The sequence below is a fragment of the Chinchilla lanigera genome, unplaced genomic scaffold (genome assembly GCF_000276665.1).
Source record: "Chinchilla lanigera isolate Chin_1 unplaced genomic scaffold, ChiLan1.0 scaffold00144, whole genome shotgun sequence".
NCBI classification, from domain to species: Eukaryota; Metazoa; Chordata; class Mammalia; order Rodentia; family Chinchillidae; genus Chinchilla; species Chinchilla lanigera.
The window spans coordinates 2,841,937-2,858,284 of NW_004955545.1; the positions used below are offsets into that span (position 1 = coordinate 2,841,937).

The 16,348-nt window shown below is 47.0% G+C and overlaps 1 protein-coding gene and 1 long non-coding RNA gene across 4 annotated transcripts in view; one reads left to right on the forward strand and one right to left on the reverse strand.

Annotated features, from left to right (window-relative positions):
- Positions 1 to 1,954: 1,954 nt before the first annotated feature.
- Positions 1,955 to 10,628, reverse strand: LOC102010412. Its single transcript, XR_264882.2, has 2 exons — positions 9,808 to 10,628; positions 1,955 to 4,180 (listed from the first exon to the last, which is right to left on the reverse strand). It is a non-coding gene; the product is annotated as an uncharacterized LOC102010412 (long non-coding RNA).
- The window catches only part of Prcc (papillary renal cell carcinoma (translocation-associated)), a 32,132-nt gene continuing 19,963 nt past the window's right edge, over positions 4,180 to 16,348 (forward strand). Inside the window, exons 1-2 of one of the 3 annotated variants that reach the window (XM_005411704.2) lie at positions 4,180 to 7,494; positions 11,421 to 11,505. In XM_005411704.2, the coding sequence (XP_005411761.1) occupies positions 7,301 to 7,494; positions 11,421 to 11,505 (279 nt within the window). In that variant the 5' untranslated portion in view covers positions 4,180 to 7,300. Of the gene's footprint in view, positions 7,495 to 10,674; positions 11,506 to 16,348 lie in introns of those variants that run through there. The other 2 variants (XM_013508209.1, XM_013508208.1) reach the window with 2 other exon arrangements.

The following is a 16,348-nucleotide window of genomic DNA, read 5'->3' on the forward strand; positions in this document are numbered from 1 at the left end:
TGTGTGTGTTGCTAGGGATTGAACCCAGGGCCTTTGCACTGAGCTAAATCCTCAGTCTTTTTTTTTTTTTTTTTTCCAATTTTTAGGCCAGGGTCAGGTGTGGTGGCTCATGCCTGTAATCGCAGCACTTGGGAGGTTGAGGCAGCAGGATTGTCAAAAATTTGAGGCCAGCCTGGGCTACATAGTTCAGGGGCAGCCTGCACTAAGGCTCTGTCTCAAAAATCCAAAAGAAAAAAAAATTTTTTTTGAGGCAAGCTCTCGCTAAGCCACTAAGTTGCTCAGTCTTGGCTTGAATTTGTTCATTTGTTTTTGACACAGGGTCTCTATGTAGTTCAGGCTGGCCTTGAACTCACTGTGTAATTCCTATGATCCTCCTGCCTCAGCTTCTGGAATGCTGAGATTACAGGCATGTGCCACTACACCTGGTTTCGTGGTCCTAAATCATTTCATTGTGTATTAATTTCAAGTTTTCCTCATAGGCTGGGGATATAGCTCAGAGGCACAGCGCCTGCCTGGCAAGTGCAAGGTCCTGAGTTTGATTCCTGGTATCCAAAAAAAAGAAGAAAGTTTTCCTCATAAAAGTAGGACAGGGCTTCCCAGTACTCTATCCATTTTTCAAAGAAAGTGAGACTCAGAGAAAAGGAGTGACTACCCAAAATCATCTAGGGAATCTAGATTCCAAAGCACATACAGTATTAAAAATCAGGCTTAAAAAAAAGATCAGGCTTATACAAGGCATGTCAGCTGCAAAATCAGACCTGAGAGTCTAGTTTCTCGGTGTGGTCCCTGCTTTGCAATCAACTGACTTCTGAACTCCACCCTACACTTACTAAATAGAAGCTAGCTGGCTGGAATCTAGACATTCGTATTTCTTCTGATGTTTTTCTAGCACACATTAAATTTTTCCTTATGCACATTCAGTTTTGTTGGGGGTGGTGTTGGTGTCAAACTGCAGCATGGCAGGCAAGTGCTCTATCACTGTGCTACACGTCCAGCTCCAGTCATTTGGAACACAGGTGCACAGACAAGATGGTCTGGACAAACAGATCTAAGCAGGCTGCACAAGAAGGCGGCATGTGAGTCTGTCGATGGAGCTGAGAGGCAGGGAGGAGGGAAACTACATCAGGCTTGTCTGAGTGGGGACATAAGCTGAGGTCTCTCCCTGTTGCTCTTCACTGCTGGCATCATCACCGCTTCCCTCCTCAGCTTTCTATCTCCTTCAACAATGCCTGTTCGTGGGGTGAGCTCAGTAGAATTTTCTGCCTTCTCGGAGCGGAGAGGTGGTGAGCACATAGAGGTGAATTGGTATGGAAAGGACACACAGGACAGGAAGGGGCGAAGATACATAAAACAGTGGGAAATCACAGAAGAGTAGGAAATCACAGGCGGACAGGGCAGATCAGGTGCAGAACTTTCAATGGGCAGGCCTTAATAAGCTGGGTAAGGACACCAGCAAAGGTGTGGCTATGAAGGGCCCTCAGCAAGGCCTAACAAACAGAACGCACAGACAGGTGCAGAGGGCCAGGTGAAGGGCACAGACGGCTCAGGATGGATCAGATGAGTCCTCAGAACTGTGAAGGGCACTGAGACATAGCTGGCTCCTTAATACTGTGAGCCAAGACAGGGCTGATCCCAAGTCCACAGCCTGGGTTCCAGCGCCGCCCTTTCCAGCCTTGTCAGGTGCGGAGGGCATGCAGGCCCAGGCTCCAGGGTGTGGCCTGCTCCTGGATGTGCACTCTGGTCCTGCCAAGGGAGATGGCCTCCTCCTGTGTCACATTTATTTCAGCTCAGAGATGTTTTGTTAGGGCTTGCTGCTTTGTGGTTCCAGCTCAGTTTGGTACAGGTCCCTTAGCCCCGGCTTGACCCGGCCTGCGGGTACAGCCAACGAGGACCCTAGAGGGGGAGTGGGGATGATAAAGGGACAAGAGACACGAAGAATGGAGACAAGACAGTGTTCTGATCAAGTCTCGTTTATTAGCGGGAAGTGCCGTGCTTATATAGGGAACGGAGAAATGCGGAAGTTCTTAAGGCGGGAGTAACCAGGCAACAGTGGGCAGTCCCAACAGTTAGGGAAGGGCGCGTGACTTCGGGGAAATAGGTAGGCCATGAGGAAACAAACTTATCTCAGAAAACAGAAACTTAACTTTTAAGGCAGCTGCTTGATTCACAAAATGGCTGCCGACACGGTGGTTAGTTGTAGGTCTCCCACAGGTCCCTTTTCCTTTAATAAAATTTGAGGCTGAAAATCCTTGAGGAGACTGTGCCTGTCTTGGGTCAGGAGACTTTCACGTAAGACCAACCTAACCTTACCCGTCATTGGAAAACAGAGCAGCATAAGGCTCAGCTCCTGTCTTAGGCGGTAGTTGGCACTGTATGTGAGCTCCAGTTGCCCGTCTCTGGCTATCCAGTCTAGTGCACCAAGGTGAGAAGGTCTTACCCTATGCAATATCATCATAACGTAGTCTTGCGGGCTCTATATAACCTTCTCTATCAGCCATCTCGAGCCTGTGATAGTGAACCTGTAGGGGTTGTATTTTTATGGCATCCACCTGTTGTCTGACAAAGGCCATCAATTTGTTAAAAAGGCAAAATCCCATTCCAGGTGCTCCAAATAGGGCTATCAAATAATTCTCTTTTCCTTTTGACCAGGTCTTTTTGTAGTTTATCTTATCTCGGACAGTGCCGGACTTGTTCGCATAAAAGCAGCAGCGTTCCTGTAAAGCCAAACAAATCCCTCCCTGTTCTGTCGTGAGAAGATCTAGCCCTCTCCTATTTTGGAGGACCATTTCTGCCAGAGAATCCAATTGATCTTGAATATCTTGAATAGTACTGGATAGGGCCTGAACGTCATTTATTAATTGATTTGAAAGTTTGACATGGGACTCTAAGGCAACTCCCAGTCCTACAGACCCTGTTGCTAGAGTTCCCGAAATGCCCAGTCCTACCAAGAGGGGGATGAACTGAACCGCTCTTTTAGTATGGCTATGGCCCACAGCGAGATCAAAACGTGATGGGGACAGGCTCATCCCCTGGTATAATGTCTATGTCAGGCAACAAGGTAGCCAGGACGCATAACCCCGACCAATTACTGGGTAAGAAGGAGAAAGCCGTATTTCCCCCACAGATAAACACTTGTCCCCTAACGGGACAGAGAGAAGAATAATTAGATACCTGACTGCAATTAGTGAAGGCGACAAAACCGACATCCAGATCAGAGCTATCATTATGAAATCTTCCTTGTACACAAGGGAGAGGTCTGTCAAGGCCTATGGGTTGCACCTTAAAAGGGAGGCTGGCACTACATTTTTGGGAATTTTTTTGAGTTAGCTCAAATAGAGTGGTGTTCAAAGGAATTGCAAGGGGCACAGGGGTACCCGTGGTCATGCATAACCAACAATCTTCAGCTAACGTAGGCTTGGAGGCATTGAGGGCTTTATGTGTGGCTTTTAGAATATCTAAGGTTTGGGTGTCTAAATCGACTCCTTGCGACTTGGGGAGTGCTAGGGGGTGGTAGTGAATCTTTGGGACCATGGATTCTATAAGTTCTTTTATTCATTCTTTGGTATGATGTTCCCTGACCACGTCTTGTGGTCCACCTCCATCGGAGACGTGGATAGGGGCAACCCGATGCCAGCAGACATTTTTGCCTATGGTGCCCGAGCATGAAGCTTGGGCATATTTATAATTACCAAGAACCCGGGGGACAATGTCCCAGTCGCCCCCAGAGGAGCCTGAATATGTTCTTAGTAGTATTGCAGTAAAATAGGTCTTATTATCTCTTCCTGTGCACTCTTGTACTGACTCATAGCAGGAAGAATGCATTTCAGGATAATAAGTATTGCATTCCTTAGGGCATGGTCCTGGTTTATCATCGATCTTGGGTATTACTTTTGGTTTAGAGCCACATTGCTATTTTTGTGTCATTCCACCCGTAACACTTGGCATGGCCATAAGATATGCCACTTTGTTTCCACAATCTACTCGGTTTAGGTTTAGGGTGTTGAGATCATTTGTTTTGCTACTCGGGCCAAGTGTGCCCCCTCTGCAATCACAGGGGTTACCGTACAGTTGCTTTAGAAACTCCTCATTGCTGACTGGGGGTCCAAAGCCGCCGTACAAAGTCAGCGGTAGCATCATCATTAGTCCCAGCAGTGGGATCTGGATTGTTGATCTCATTGTCCTGAAAGAAAAGTAAGAGAGCTCTCTCAGGGGTCCTCTTTGTCCCTGGAGTCATTTATGATGTCATCCTCTATTTTTTGGATTTCATCAATTTGTTTAAGCAATTGCTCTGGCAGCCATCTTGCAGATTTCATTTTCTTGGAATAAATGCATACTGATCCCCGACCCCATATGAGCACCGTGTCTGGACCGTGCCATGAGTTAGTCAAAGGGTCTTTCCACAATACTAAGGCATATTGTTTTTGAGTTTCACTATGCCAAAAGCGAGTGGCTGCTGACTGTCTGCTGCTATCTAAATTTAAAAAATTAAGGATAAATAGGAAGTGAGATACAATATTTCTAGGTGACCCCTTGGTAGGGTACCATTCCCCCTTTTTTATTTTATCAATTGTGAGTTTTAAGGAGAGATGTGTTTTGTTAACTATACCTTGACCTTGAGGGTTATAGGGTATACCTGTTATGTGTTGGATGTTGAGGTGTTGACAGAAACGAGCGAAAGCACAGCTAGTGTAACCTGGGCCATTATCAGTCTTTATTTGTTGTGGGCACCCTAAGACAGACAAGGCAGTGAGCATGTGACTGATTATATGTTTTTTTTTTTTTTTTGGTTTTTTGGTTTTTCTCCGGTACCAGGAACTGAACTCATGACCTTGCGCCTGCCAGGCAGGCCCTTTTTGCCGCTGAGCTAAATCCCCAGCCCTGGCTGATTATATGTTTGGTGCCCTCACCAGTTTGGAAGGAAGCGAAAATGAAGCCACTAAAGGTATCTACAATCACATGAGCATATTTTAGATTACCAAACTCAGGAATATGGGTGACATCCATTTGTCATAATGTGTTGGGGATCAATCCTCTAGGATTAACCCCAAGATGGGGAGTTGGGAGATGTGTGGCACAGGAGGGACAATTTTTGACTATTTGTCTGGCCTGTTTTCTGGTAATCTTATGTGTAAGCCGAAGGGTTTGGGATTGAGGTGGTGAAGCTGATGGCTATTTTGTGTCCTGGTGATGTCTTTATCAGGGTCATTGGAGTCAATATTGGCCAATGTATAGAGAGTGGACTGTGTTTGAGTGGCCAAGTCCGTTTTTTGGTTACCTTCAGTCAGGGGTCCTGGTAGCCCAGAGTGAGCACGAAGGTGCCCTATAAAAAATGGGCGGGTTTTTTTATTAAGCATTTGTATTTGTTTAAATAGTTTCCCAGTATCAGAGGCACTCTTGATTTGGCCTGTTGTTTTCAATAGGAGTATAGACTGTGTAATGTATGTGCTGTCTGTATATATGTTAAGGGGTTTAGTGGGGAAGGTAGAGAATACTGTAGTGACGGCGTGTAGTTTAGCCAATTGGGCTGATGTATTGTTTGTTTGAAAGGCTACTGTTTTATCCTGACAGACATAGGCGGCCATACCCGATGAGGAGCCGTCAGTGAAAACCAATGTGTCCTTTAACGGTTTTATTGTCGTGACTGTGGGGAAAACAAATGTATGTTTGTTGGCAAACTCAATAAGCATATTTGAAGGGTAATGATTATCTATAAGTCCTGTGTAGGAAGCAAGGGCAATGGGCCAGAAGTCAGTTGTCTGCATAAGCCAATCAACCTGTTCTTGGGTATAGGGCAGTATAATAACATCTGGTTCCTTACCAAAGTAGCATTTTTTTTTTACTTTGGCCAAGTATTATAAGGTTAGCTATGTCTTGATAGTAAGGTTTTATGACCTTTTTGGGTGTAACTGACAAATGAATCCACATCAAGGGCGCTGTCTGTCAAAAGACGACGGTTGGGGAGAGAGTGGTTTTGTATATGATGAATTTTAAGGGTTTGTCATAATCCATAAAAGTTATAGATTGAGAGTGAACGGCCTGTTCCACAACATGTATGGCTTGTCTCCCCTCAGGAGTTAACTCCCGAGGAGATGTAGGATTAGGATCACCTTGTAAAATATCATAAAGGGGTTTTAATTCGCCTTTGTTAAGCTTTAGGTAAGGAGTAAGCCAATTGATATCTCCTAGGAGCTTCTGGAAATCATTTAAGGTTGTGAGTTTGTCTAGTCTCAATTGTACCTTTTGTGAGGAAATCCAGGGGCCCCTCATTTGAAAGCCTAAATAAGTATATGGGTTTGTTAGTTGAACCTTATCGGGGGCAACTTTTAATCCTTGGTCACGCAAGGCTGTCTGTAATTTATCATAACATCGTAAGACTTTAGTGTCATTTTTCCCAGCAATTAAAATATCATCCACGTAATGAACGATATACATCTGGGAGCCAATGATCTCTAGTTGACTGTATTGTTGAAGCAACAAAGGATTGACACAAAGTGGGGGAACTGGCCATGTCTTGTGGGAGAATGCGCCATTGAAACCTTTTTATAGGTTCTCGAAAGTTGGCAACAGGCAAACTGAAAGCAAAGCATTTTTGATCTTCTGGATGCAAGGGAATGGTGAAGAAACAATCCTTTAAATCTATAATAATTTTAAAGTGGCCCAGAAGTATGGCAGAGGGTAGAGGAAGGCCCGGTTGTAGTGTCCCCATTAAGACCATAGTTTTGTTTATGTTCTGAGGTCCTGTAATAAGTGCCACTTTTCAGATTTTTTCTTGATAACAAAGATAGGAGTATTTCAGGGATAATTACTGGGGACTATATGGCCGGCTTTAAGTTGCTCCTGCACCAACCATTTTGCAGCCAATGCCTTTTCAGAAGTGAGAGGCCATTGGTTGACCCACACAGGCTCTTTTGATAACCATGTAATTTTTTTTTGTATGAGTCACAGGAGAATCAATGGCCCCTACTAAAAATGGCCTAGCCCAGCTCCATCAGGTTTCTGGGCAATTTTAATGGGTTTAATAATTCCTGAGTTATTTTTTTCAAGACCTTGGCCAGGGAAGTACCCATATCTTAGCATCTGAGCAGTGACAACTGTGTCGGGGCTGCCCATGATTAACCCCATTTGAGATAGCAGGTCTCAGCCCCAGAGATTTATTGGCAGTCCTGTCATAACATAAGGCTGTATGGTGCCTTGATTGCCCTTTTTATCCATCCATGTCAGAAGTCCTGAGCTTCTCTCTGGATTTTGGCTCTGACCTATGTCCTTTAGATAAGTCATAGTAACATCTAAGGGCCAAGCCATGGGCCAATCCTCCTTTTTGATGATAGTGACATCTGTACCTGTATCTATTAAACCTGAGAACTCTTTTCCCTCCAGCCACAAGGACACAAGGGGTTTTTGTGCTGAAGATTGTTGCCCAATAAACATCCGACGATCCAAATCCCTTATTGCCTCGTTGTTGAGAGACAACCTTATTACAGGTTGGAACAAAAGGTAAGAGTAGTAATTGAGCAAATCTCTGTCCTGTCCTAATGGTGTTAATGTCCTTGGGAAAGGACACCATGACCTTTATCTCTCTGGAGTAATTGCTATCTATCACCCCGGGAAAAACTTGTAGTCCGTTAAGTGTTGTGCTGCTACGCCCTATTATAAGGCCAAATGTATCTTTAGGTAAAGGACCAAAAACTCCCGTAGGGAGGGCCTGAATCCCAATGTCAGGGGTTAATACTGTGTGGGTGGAGGAACTGAGGTCCAATCCTGCGCTCCCTGCTGTGGCTCTGAAGAGGTCTGAAATGGATTGTTGCTTGCTGGAACAAAACTGATTGCCCCATAGATCTGTTTGGGTTTGGGATCCTGGGGCTGGCCCCGTTTCCTGTTTCCCTGCAGTGGAGGAAGTTTTTTGTCATCTATATCCTTTTTGGACTTGTATTTATTTGACCAGTGATTGCCTCTCTTACACCTGTGGCATAATTCTGGCAATTTTGGTTTTGTGCCGGCATTAGAGTCCTTTGAACAATTCTTGGCAAAGTGGCCAGTTTTTCCACAAGTAAAACACTTCTTCTGAGATAAGAATTGTTTAACTGTAAAGCCCTGTAGGGCGGCGGCCATGGCAAGTCCCTGTTGATAAGCAGCCCCGATGTCAGAACAAAGACGTATGTATGCTGTTAAATCTGTTTTTTTCTTGTAAGGTCTAATTGTGGCCTGGCATGTAGCATTAGCATTTTCAAAAGCTAGCTGTTTGACAAAATCTGTACCTGCGTTGGTATTGCCGAAAATTCTGTTAGCCGCGGTAAGTAGGTGGTGAACAAAGTCTGCAAAAGTTTCTCAGGCCCTTGTTTAATGCCAATAAGAGAGGAACTTATCTCCCCCTTTGCGGGGAGTTTTTTTTCAGACCCTGGTGGCTGTCGTTTGAATTTGAGCAAAAAGTCCTGCATCAAACTGCATTTGGGCAATATTATCTGCGTGAGGACCTTCTCCCGCTAACATATCAAAATTTCATCCATTGCCAGCCTGTGCATTACGCCTGGCAGTGTCTCTACAGTTTTCTATGTATTTTGATTTCCACAAAAGATAATCCCCCGCTGAGAGGGTTGCTCGAGCTAACATCTGCCAATCTATAGGTGTGAGCCACTGGTCAGCTATGGAGTCCAAAATGGCAGTAGTGTATGGGGCTGTGGCTCCATATCGTGCCACCGCTGTTTTTAACTCCTTCAGCACTTTGAGATCGAAAGTAGTATGCTCATGAAAGACCTGACCTTGGGCATTTGTTGTCTCAGTCACTGGGAATACCTCCCTCTCATCTAATTTAGAAACAGTCAAAAAGAGGAACACATTTTGAGCCTATGCTCCTCATGGGTGGTTGTTGCCTGACAGGTGATTTGGATTTGGTTTCGTTTTCAAACTTAGACTTTTTTATTTTTAAATTCTCTAACTGGGCTATCAAGTCTTGATGTTCCTTTTCCAATTTTATTTGATCCTTCAACAGCTCAATCTTGTCCCTAAGTTCTTTTCTGGGGTCAAAAACCGGGAAGGCCAAAGGGGCGGCAGTGGGACTAGCGCATGTACCGGACCTCCCAGAAGGGCGAGCGGCAAAAGCCGCAGGATCATATGGCGGTGGCCAGTCTGGATTATGGTACTGGGCGGCCTCTTCTGCCAGATCGTCCCAATCAATGTTATCCTCATCCACTTTGGTCTTCAAAGACCTTAAATCAGGGTACAATTTTTTAGGTTTGGCTCTTCCAGAATTGCCAGAAGTTCCCTCTCCCGGGGGGCCATAAGAGCCAGATTGGTCCTTTTTAGCTCCCTTACTTGGGGGAAATTGCTTTTTTTTATCCGTTTGGCCCTTTTCTTCCTCACTGTCGCTATCGAAGGACATAAGGTCCTTTTCTTTAGTGTCTGGTTCTGGGACTTCCCCTTCTTCCCCTTTAAAGCTGGTCCCTTTCTCTTCTTGGCTATCTTGGAGAATTCTCTCACTCTTTTGAATTATATTAGCGACCTGTGGGTCATTTTGTCTCTGAGATAGAATTTTATCTATCAGATTCCAATAAGCAAAGGCAGTTACCGGGACCTTTTCAGGCCCAAAAACATCATAAAAATCTTTAAGAGCATCACCAACTCTTTTCCATCGTTTTGAATCAATGGTTCCTTCCGTAGGGAACCAAGGTCAGATTTGCTTAATGAAATCAAAATACTGACACAATTGCTTAATTTTAACCTTTACTCCTCCTGTCTTTAAAGCTTTTCCTAAGCCCTCAACAAACATCTCATGTTGACTCATTTCTTGTCCCATAATTGCTGTTCACTTACCGAGGTCTAGAAAGCGCAGCAGGCTCCCGGCTGTCTGATCCTCTTACTTTTATTTTGCCGGCCTCTTGAACAGCGTCTGTCACTGGATCCCCCGTGCTGGGGCCCTGCGTTGGACGCCACTTGACCCGGCCCGCGGATACAGTCAACGAGGACCCTAAAGGGGAAGTGGGGATGATAGAGGGACAAGAGACACGAAGAATGGAGACAAGACAGTGTTCTGATCAAGTCTCATTTATTAGCGGAAGTGCCGTGCTTATATAGGGCACGGAGAAATGCGGAAGTTCTTAAGGCGGGAGTAACCAGGCAACCTAGACAAAGGCGGGAGTAACAAGGCAACAGTGGGCAGTCCCAACAGTTAGGGAAGGGCGCCTGACTTCGGGAAAATAGGCAGGCCATGAGGAAACAGAAATTTATCTCAGAAAACAGAAACTTAACTTTTAAAGCGGCTGCTTGATTCACAAAATGGCTGCCGACACGGTGGTCAGTTGTAGGTCTCCCACACCGGCTCTCCTTGGACTATCTCATTCTAAGGTCCAGCTTTCCCGCCTCGGGTGCTTTATCAGTTCGTGTACGCCCACTTTTCCTCTAAATTCTTTTCGCCATTCCGCCATCTTCCCAGCCTCCCTCTCTCCCGACGTCACTGGCAGATCCTAAGCACACCACGTCGCTCTCAACCTCAGAGGACGCACCAGGAACTTGTAGTACTGACGTGCACTCGCACCAGTCTGCGCGACGCCGCGATCACCTATGGGGCTTGTGGTCCCTTAGCCATTGCCACAAGACCAGGCAAACTACACATCCCAGAAATCCCTGCGCCAGAGGCGGGCTCCCTGCGGCCGTGAAGCATGACCCTTAGCCCACTCTTGAACTACAACTCCCGCCGTGCCTTGCGCCGGGACCCCCGTGGCAGGGACCGGGACTGTCGCCAAAAGGCTCCCTGGGAGTTGTAGTTCCTAGATTGGTGTGGTGAGCAGGAGGCGGAGTGACTCGGCGGCCATTAGCCGTGTGTAGTTGCCCGGGACTAGGAGCTTAAGTGAAGAGGGAAGAGTTATTCGGTGGAAATCCGCCGTGGCCATGGGCTTCTGCCAGGGTTAGCCCCACAGCACGGAGCAGGCGGGGTCCCTTGGCGCCCCGTCCCGCCCAGTATCGGGGCCTGCTAGGCCTCGGGGCATCCCCGGTCTCGAGTAGGCCTCGTCTGCCGGCAAGGGCGCCCCAAAGGCGGGAGGCGCCATGTCGCTGGTTGCTTACGCCAGCAGCGATGAGAGCGAGCCAGACGAGGGGGAGCCAGAGCCAGAAGAAGAGGAGGCGGCGGCCCCAGCGCCCGGGCCCACCTTGGGAGGCTTGTTCGCTTCCCTCCCGGCACCCAAGGGTCCGGCCTTGCTGCCCCCGCCCCCCCAAATGCTGGCCCCGGCCTTCCCCCCGCCGATGCTGTTGCCCCCGCCCTCTGGAGACCCCAGACTCCAGCCTCCTCCGCCCTTGCCCTTCGGCCTGGGAGGCTTCCCCCCGCCTCCAGGCGTGAGCCCGGCTGAAGCGGCGGGAGCTGGGGAGGGGATGGGCCTGGGGCTGCCGTCTCCCCGAGGCCCTGGCCTCAGCCTGCCCCCCCCTGTCGGCAGTGCCGGCGCCCCCCCGGGGCTTCCCAAGCCAAAGAAGAGGACCGAGCCGGTGAAGATCGCGGCGCCGGAGCTGCACAAGGGGGATGTGAGTATCTAGGGGGGGAACCCCAAACTGTCAGGTCGGCTGTAGGAGGGACTTGTGCAGATTACGGGACTCCTTAAAAACTCATCGGTTGACTCAACCACTGGAATCCTTTTGCAGTACAATTAACTGAGCGTAAATTTGTCAGCTTCTTTGGGGATTGATTATTGGTTGTGCGAGGTTCTCCAGGCTGGGCTCGCCCGTAGAAGGCCACGTATCATCCTCCTCTGGCAGTGACAGGACCAGGTCGATGTGCCAGGGGATACTTGCTTCTGCTTCCCACTTAAGCCCCTTCTCAGGCTGGCCTGCCCCTGCTTCCCATACTGAGCACAGGGTAATACGTGACACCTGAAGGGGTGACAGAGGCCAGGACTACATAATCACCATTTCCTTTGCCTCAGAGCTTAAAAGCGTCAGGGCCGGAGGGGAAAAGGATAGGATTCCTATACTTCTGATTTTTAAGGGGAGTTAGAGAAGAAATGAATGTTGGTTGAATGCAAATCGTTTGCCGGGCCTTGGTCTTTTCTTTCAGTTATTACAGAACTTTGGGAGAATACATTCTATTTTTTACAGATAAGAAATCTCAGCATGCACGATCTTACCTGGTGAAAGGCAGAGTGGAGATTAAGAGCTGAGTCTAAAATTGGATGTAGTGGTGCACATCTATAATCCCACCTACTTGGCAGACCGAGGCAGGAGGATCACAAGTTGGAATCCAGCCTAGGCAACTTAATGAGATCTTTCTCAAACTATAATTTTATTTAATTTTATTTTTTTGCTATCAGGAATTGAACTCAGGACCGTGCGCTTGCCAGGCAGGCGCTTATGCCACCGAGCTGTATCCCTGGCCCTCAAACTGTAATTTTAAACAGGGCTCAGAGCCAGGCATAGTGGCACATCCCTGTAATCCCAGCACATGGGAGGCTGAGGCAGGAGGGTTGCTATGAGTTTGATGCCAGCCTGGGCTACATAGTGAGTTCAAGGCCAGCTTGAACTATATAATGAGACTCTGTCACAAAAAAACAAGGACAAAAAGGGCTGGGGACGTAGCTCTGGTAGAGAAAGTGGCTCATGTACATGGAGTTGTGTGTTCAAAAAAAAAAAAAAAGCAAAACAAAGAACTAGGTCTGTTTGAACCTCAAACCTATTGCTTTTGGGTGTTGTCAAGCTTGGGCACTGTTTTAGATGAGGCAGACAACTTTAAGTTGTCTTCAGATGTTGGCAGAACAGTACCACAGGCTTCTTCTAAAGTGAGGGATTTGGAGATATAGAAGACAGTGGGTCTGGGGGCCTGGCGTTCTTTCTCTCAGAGAAGTTAAGGCTTGCTCATCCTTGATAACCCTGCTTTTCTTTAGCATTCCAGCTCTGCTTAGGGCCTTTTCTGTTCTTCCCATTGTTGTTTCTTCATTTGCTCCCCAGATATCCTAATGTACTTGCCCTCCCTGGTTCAAGTCTTGGCTTATAAAAGGAATTTTTTTTTTCTCCCGGTATCGGGAATTGAACTCATGACCTTGCGCTTGCCAGGCAGGCACTTTGCCGCTGAGCTAAATCCCTAGCCCAAAAGGAATGTTTTTAGTGAGTGGTCCCCTAGCCTACCTAGTTAAACTGCCACCTCCTGTGTCTGCTATTCCTGGCCTTTTCTTTGCTTTGTTTTTTTTCTATAGCATGTAACCACACCAAACATAGCAGGAGTATAATTTATTTGCTTCTTTCCTAGTGTACAAGACAGGTGAAGGCAGAGATGATTACAGTTTCAATTCACTGCTAGTCAGCACCGTGCCTGGTGCATACTTTGGACTGCATAGTTTTTTTGAGTAAATGAACTCAAAGGAATATGGATTCTTAATAGGGGGAGGTTTCAGAATCTCCCTCCCTGTCTTCTTCCATGTTTTGTTCTGTTTTTTTGAGACAGGGTCTCCCTGTGTAGTTCAGGCTGGCCTTGAACTCACTGTGCAGCCCAGGCTGGGCTCTAACTCTCACTCTTTTTTTTTTTTTTTTCCTTCGGATGTCAGGAATTGAACTCACGACCTTGCGCTTGCCAAGCAGGCACTTTGCCGCTGAGCTAAATCCCCAGCCCCTCTAACTCTCATTGATCTTCATCCCTCAGCCTCCTGAGTGCTGGCATTGTAGGCATGCGCCACCCTGCCTGGGTCTTCCAAATGTTTTCCCACGTCATGTCCCCTTGAGCCTGTCATTTCTAGGTCTAGGATCCAAAACCAGCTTTCCATTGTTCCTCTGAAACTCACCCTGGCCTTGATTTAACCCAGACAGAGAAAGGCCTTTGAGTGAGGCAGGAGAACTGGTAAATTGCCATGGCCTCCTGTCTTCTTGTTCTCCCCTCTCTTCCTTCTGGACTTTATCACAGCTTGACTGTGATGTGAGGGCTATAGGTGGGAAAGGTGGCACTCTGAGCCAGCCTCTTTCCTGCACAGTGACAGTGGGGACATTCATCCTAGTGCTAGGAACATAGCAGTAGAAAGCACGGCAGGAGAGGCTATAGAATCTTCTATCTAGGTTGGCTGCTTTGCAGAAAACTGGGGACTTTGAATGCTATCCCTCCTTTGTGAGTATAATTCACCAAATTTCTGAGGTGAATAGTGACAAGGCCAATTAAATAAAATCCTGGCCCTTGGCTGGTTGTTTTCCATATTCTGTTCCAGTTGGTAGTTTTGTTCCCTGAACACACAGTTCCTGGGAAACGTAGCCTAAGAGTAGGCAAGGTGGTCGGTGAGTGACTGTGGTCTTTAAAAGACCTGTACCCACTCCAGGCTTGGAACCTTCTGATTCTGAGCTCTATGTCCTTCACCTAGTGGGCTCTTACTGTTTTTTGAAGGAATGAATTAATTCCCTTTAATAATTTCCTTTAGGGTTTGGTGTTGTAGAAGTAATTAACTCTGTGCTTTTTTTTTTTTTAAATCCTGGGGATTGAATTCAGGACCTTTGTACTGAGTTACATCCCCAGGCTTTTTTATTTATTTTGAGTCAGGGTCTCACTAATTCTGTGAGTTACCTAGGCTGGGCTCCAGTTTACAATCTTCCTGCCTTAACCTCCCATATTGCTGGAATTACAGGCATGCACTACCATGCCAGGCTTAATTTGAACACATGGTGATCCTTCTGCCTCAGCTTCCTGAGTGCTGGGAGTAGAGATGTGTATCTTATTTGTACCTGGAGCTGAGAACAGTAGTGAACATGGTAGGCCTTGTCCAAGAGGAGCTTATGGTTTACCTGGGAAGGCAGATAAGGAAATAAGATTTCAGATCAGCAAACTTTTTTATTTCTGAGACAGGGTCTCACTATGTCATTCAGGCTGGCCTTGAACTCACAGTGATTCTCCTGCCTCAGCCTCCTGATTCCTGGGATTACATGCACATGCCTGGCTTTTTTTTGTTTGAGACAGAGTCTATGCAGTTCAGGCTGGCTTTGAACCCGTCCTGATCCACCTGCTTCAGCCTCCCAAGTGTGAGGATTACCAACATGCGCCACCACGCCAGGCTAAGATTTCAGGCAAGTCAGAAAAGAATCCTGATAGAGTTGGTGCCCTGGGAGTAAGTACATCTGACAGGCTGTAATCCAGGCTAGGGAGGTTAGTGAGGCTTATCAGAGAAGGCAAAGGGCTCTGTCTGATCAGAGATGAGGGAGGAACAGAGTGGGGAGGAGTGCATCTGACTGGAGAAACAGAATGTACTGAAGCTTGGGGGTGAGAGAGAGAGAACCTCCAGGCCCAGGGCTGATGCACATGGTGGGGAGTGGTGGGAGATGGGGATGGAGAGTGAGCCAAGCCAAGGCTGTTGTGCTGTTTTGGGGTCTTGAAAGGGTCCTTACACGCTGGGCAAGGGATCACTAATCACAGAGCAGTGAGATACATGTGTGAGGTGCTGGGGGACTGGTGAAGGATGGGGAGACCTGGAGGATGGAGATAGATCAGGAGGGAGATGTGTTAAGAACAAAGGATTGATTGGATGTCAGGAATAAAGGAGAGGCTTCAAGGTTAACCCTGTCTTTCAGCTCAGGCAGCTGGGAGGTCATGTGGGGAGGCAGGGTGGATCGGAGATTAATCAGCTCTCGCTGGTCACAAACGTGGAAACTATCCGTGCTAACTTAAGTGGTAACACATGACACGTAATCAGTGCCCCTCAGAAAGGCCCGGCTGCAGCTGTGGGGGTTGAGGGGGACTCGCACATTTCATTAATTTGTTCTCTGTGACAACTCCCTCCACTAATTTTTTTGCTCACATACAATTATTTATAATATTCTCTAGTATTTTGTTGATGTAAGCCTCTTTTCTGCAGTGATCAGGTCCTGTGGAACCTTGTGGCCATGGGAAGGATTCTGGGTTTGTTTCTTTCTCTCTTTTTTGTGATGCTGAGGATCACACCCAGGGCCTTGTGTATGCAAGACAAGAGCTCTACCCTGAGCTACATCCCCAGCTCTGCCTCTACTAATCTTAACCTTTGTTGGAGGTAGAAGACCTTCCTGATTTTTACTTCCTTCCTTGTAGAGAATATCCCAGGCTGAACTATAATTTAGTCCCATACTGTCTTTCCAGGAGAGAATTTGGTTTGATTTGATTTGATCTAATCAGGCTGTCCAATCATCTGCAGTCAAGGTAGCACCAAATTTCTCCCTCTAGGTGTATTTCACAGTCAGCTTCAATCCAGATTGAGTTAAGTGGGGAATTAAGAATGAACCACTCCCCCCGGGTGTGGTAGTATAGGCCTGCAGTCCCAGCACTTGGGAGGATGAGGCAGGAGAATTGCTGAGAGTTTGAGGCCAGCCTGGGCTACATAGTGAGTTCAGGGCCAGTGAACTGCATAGTAAGACCCTGTCTACAAAGAACAAAAAA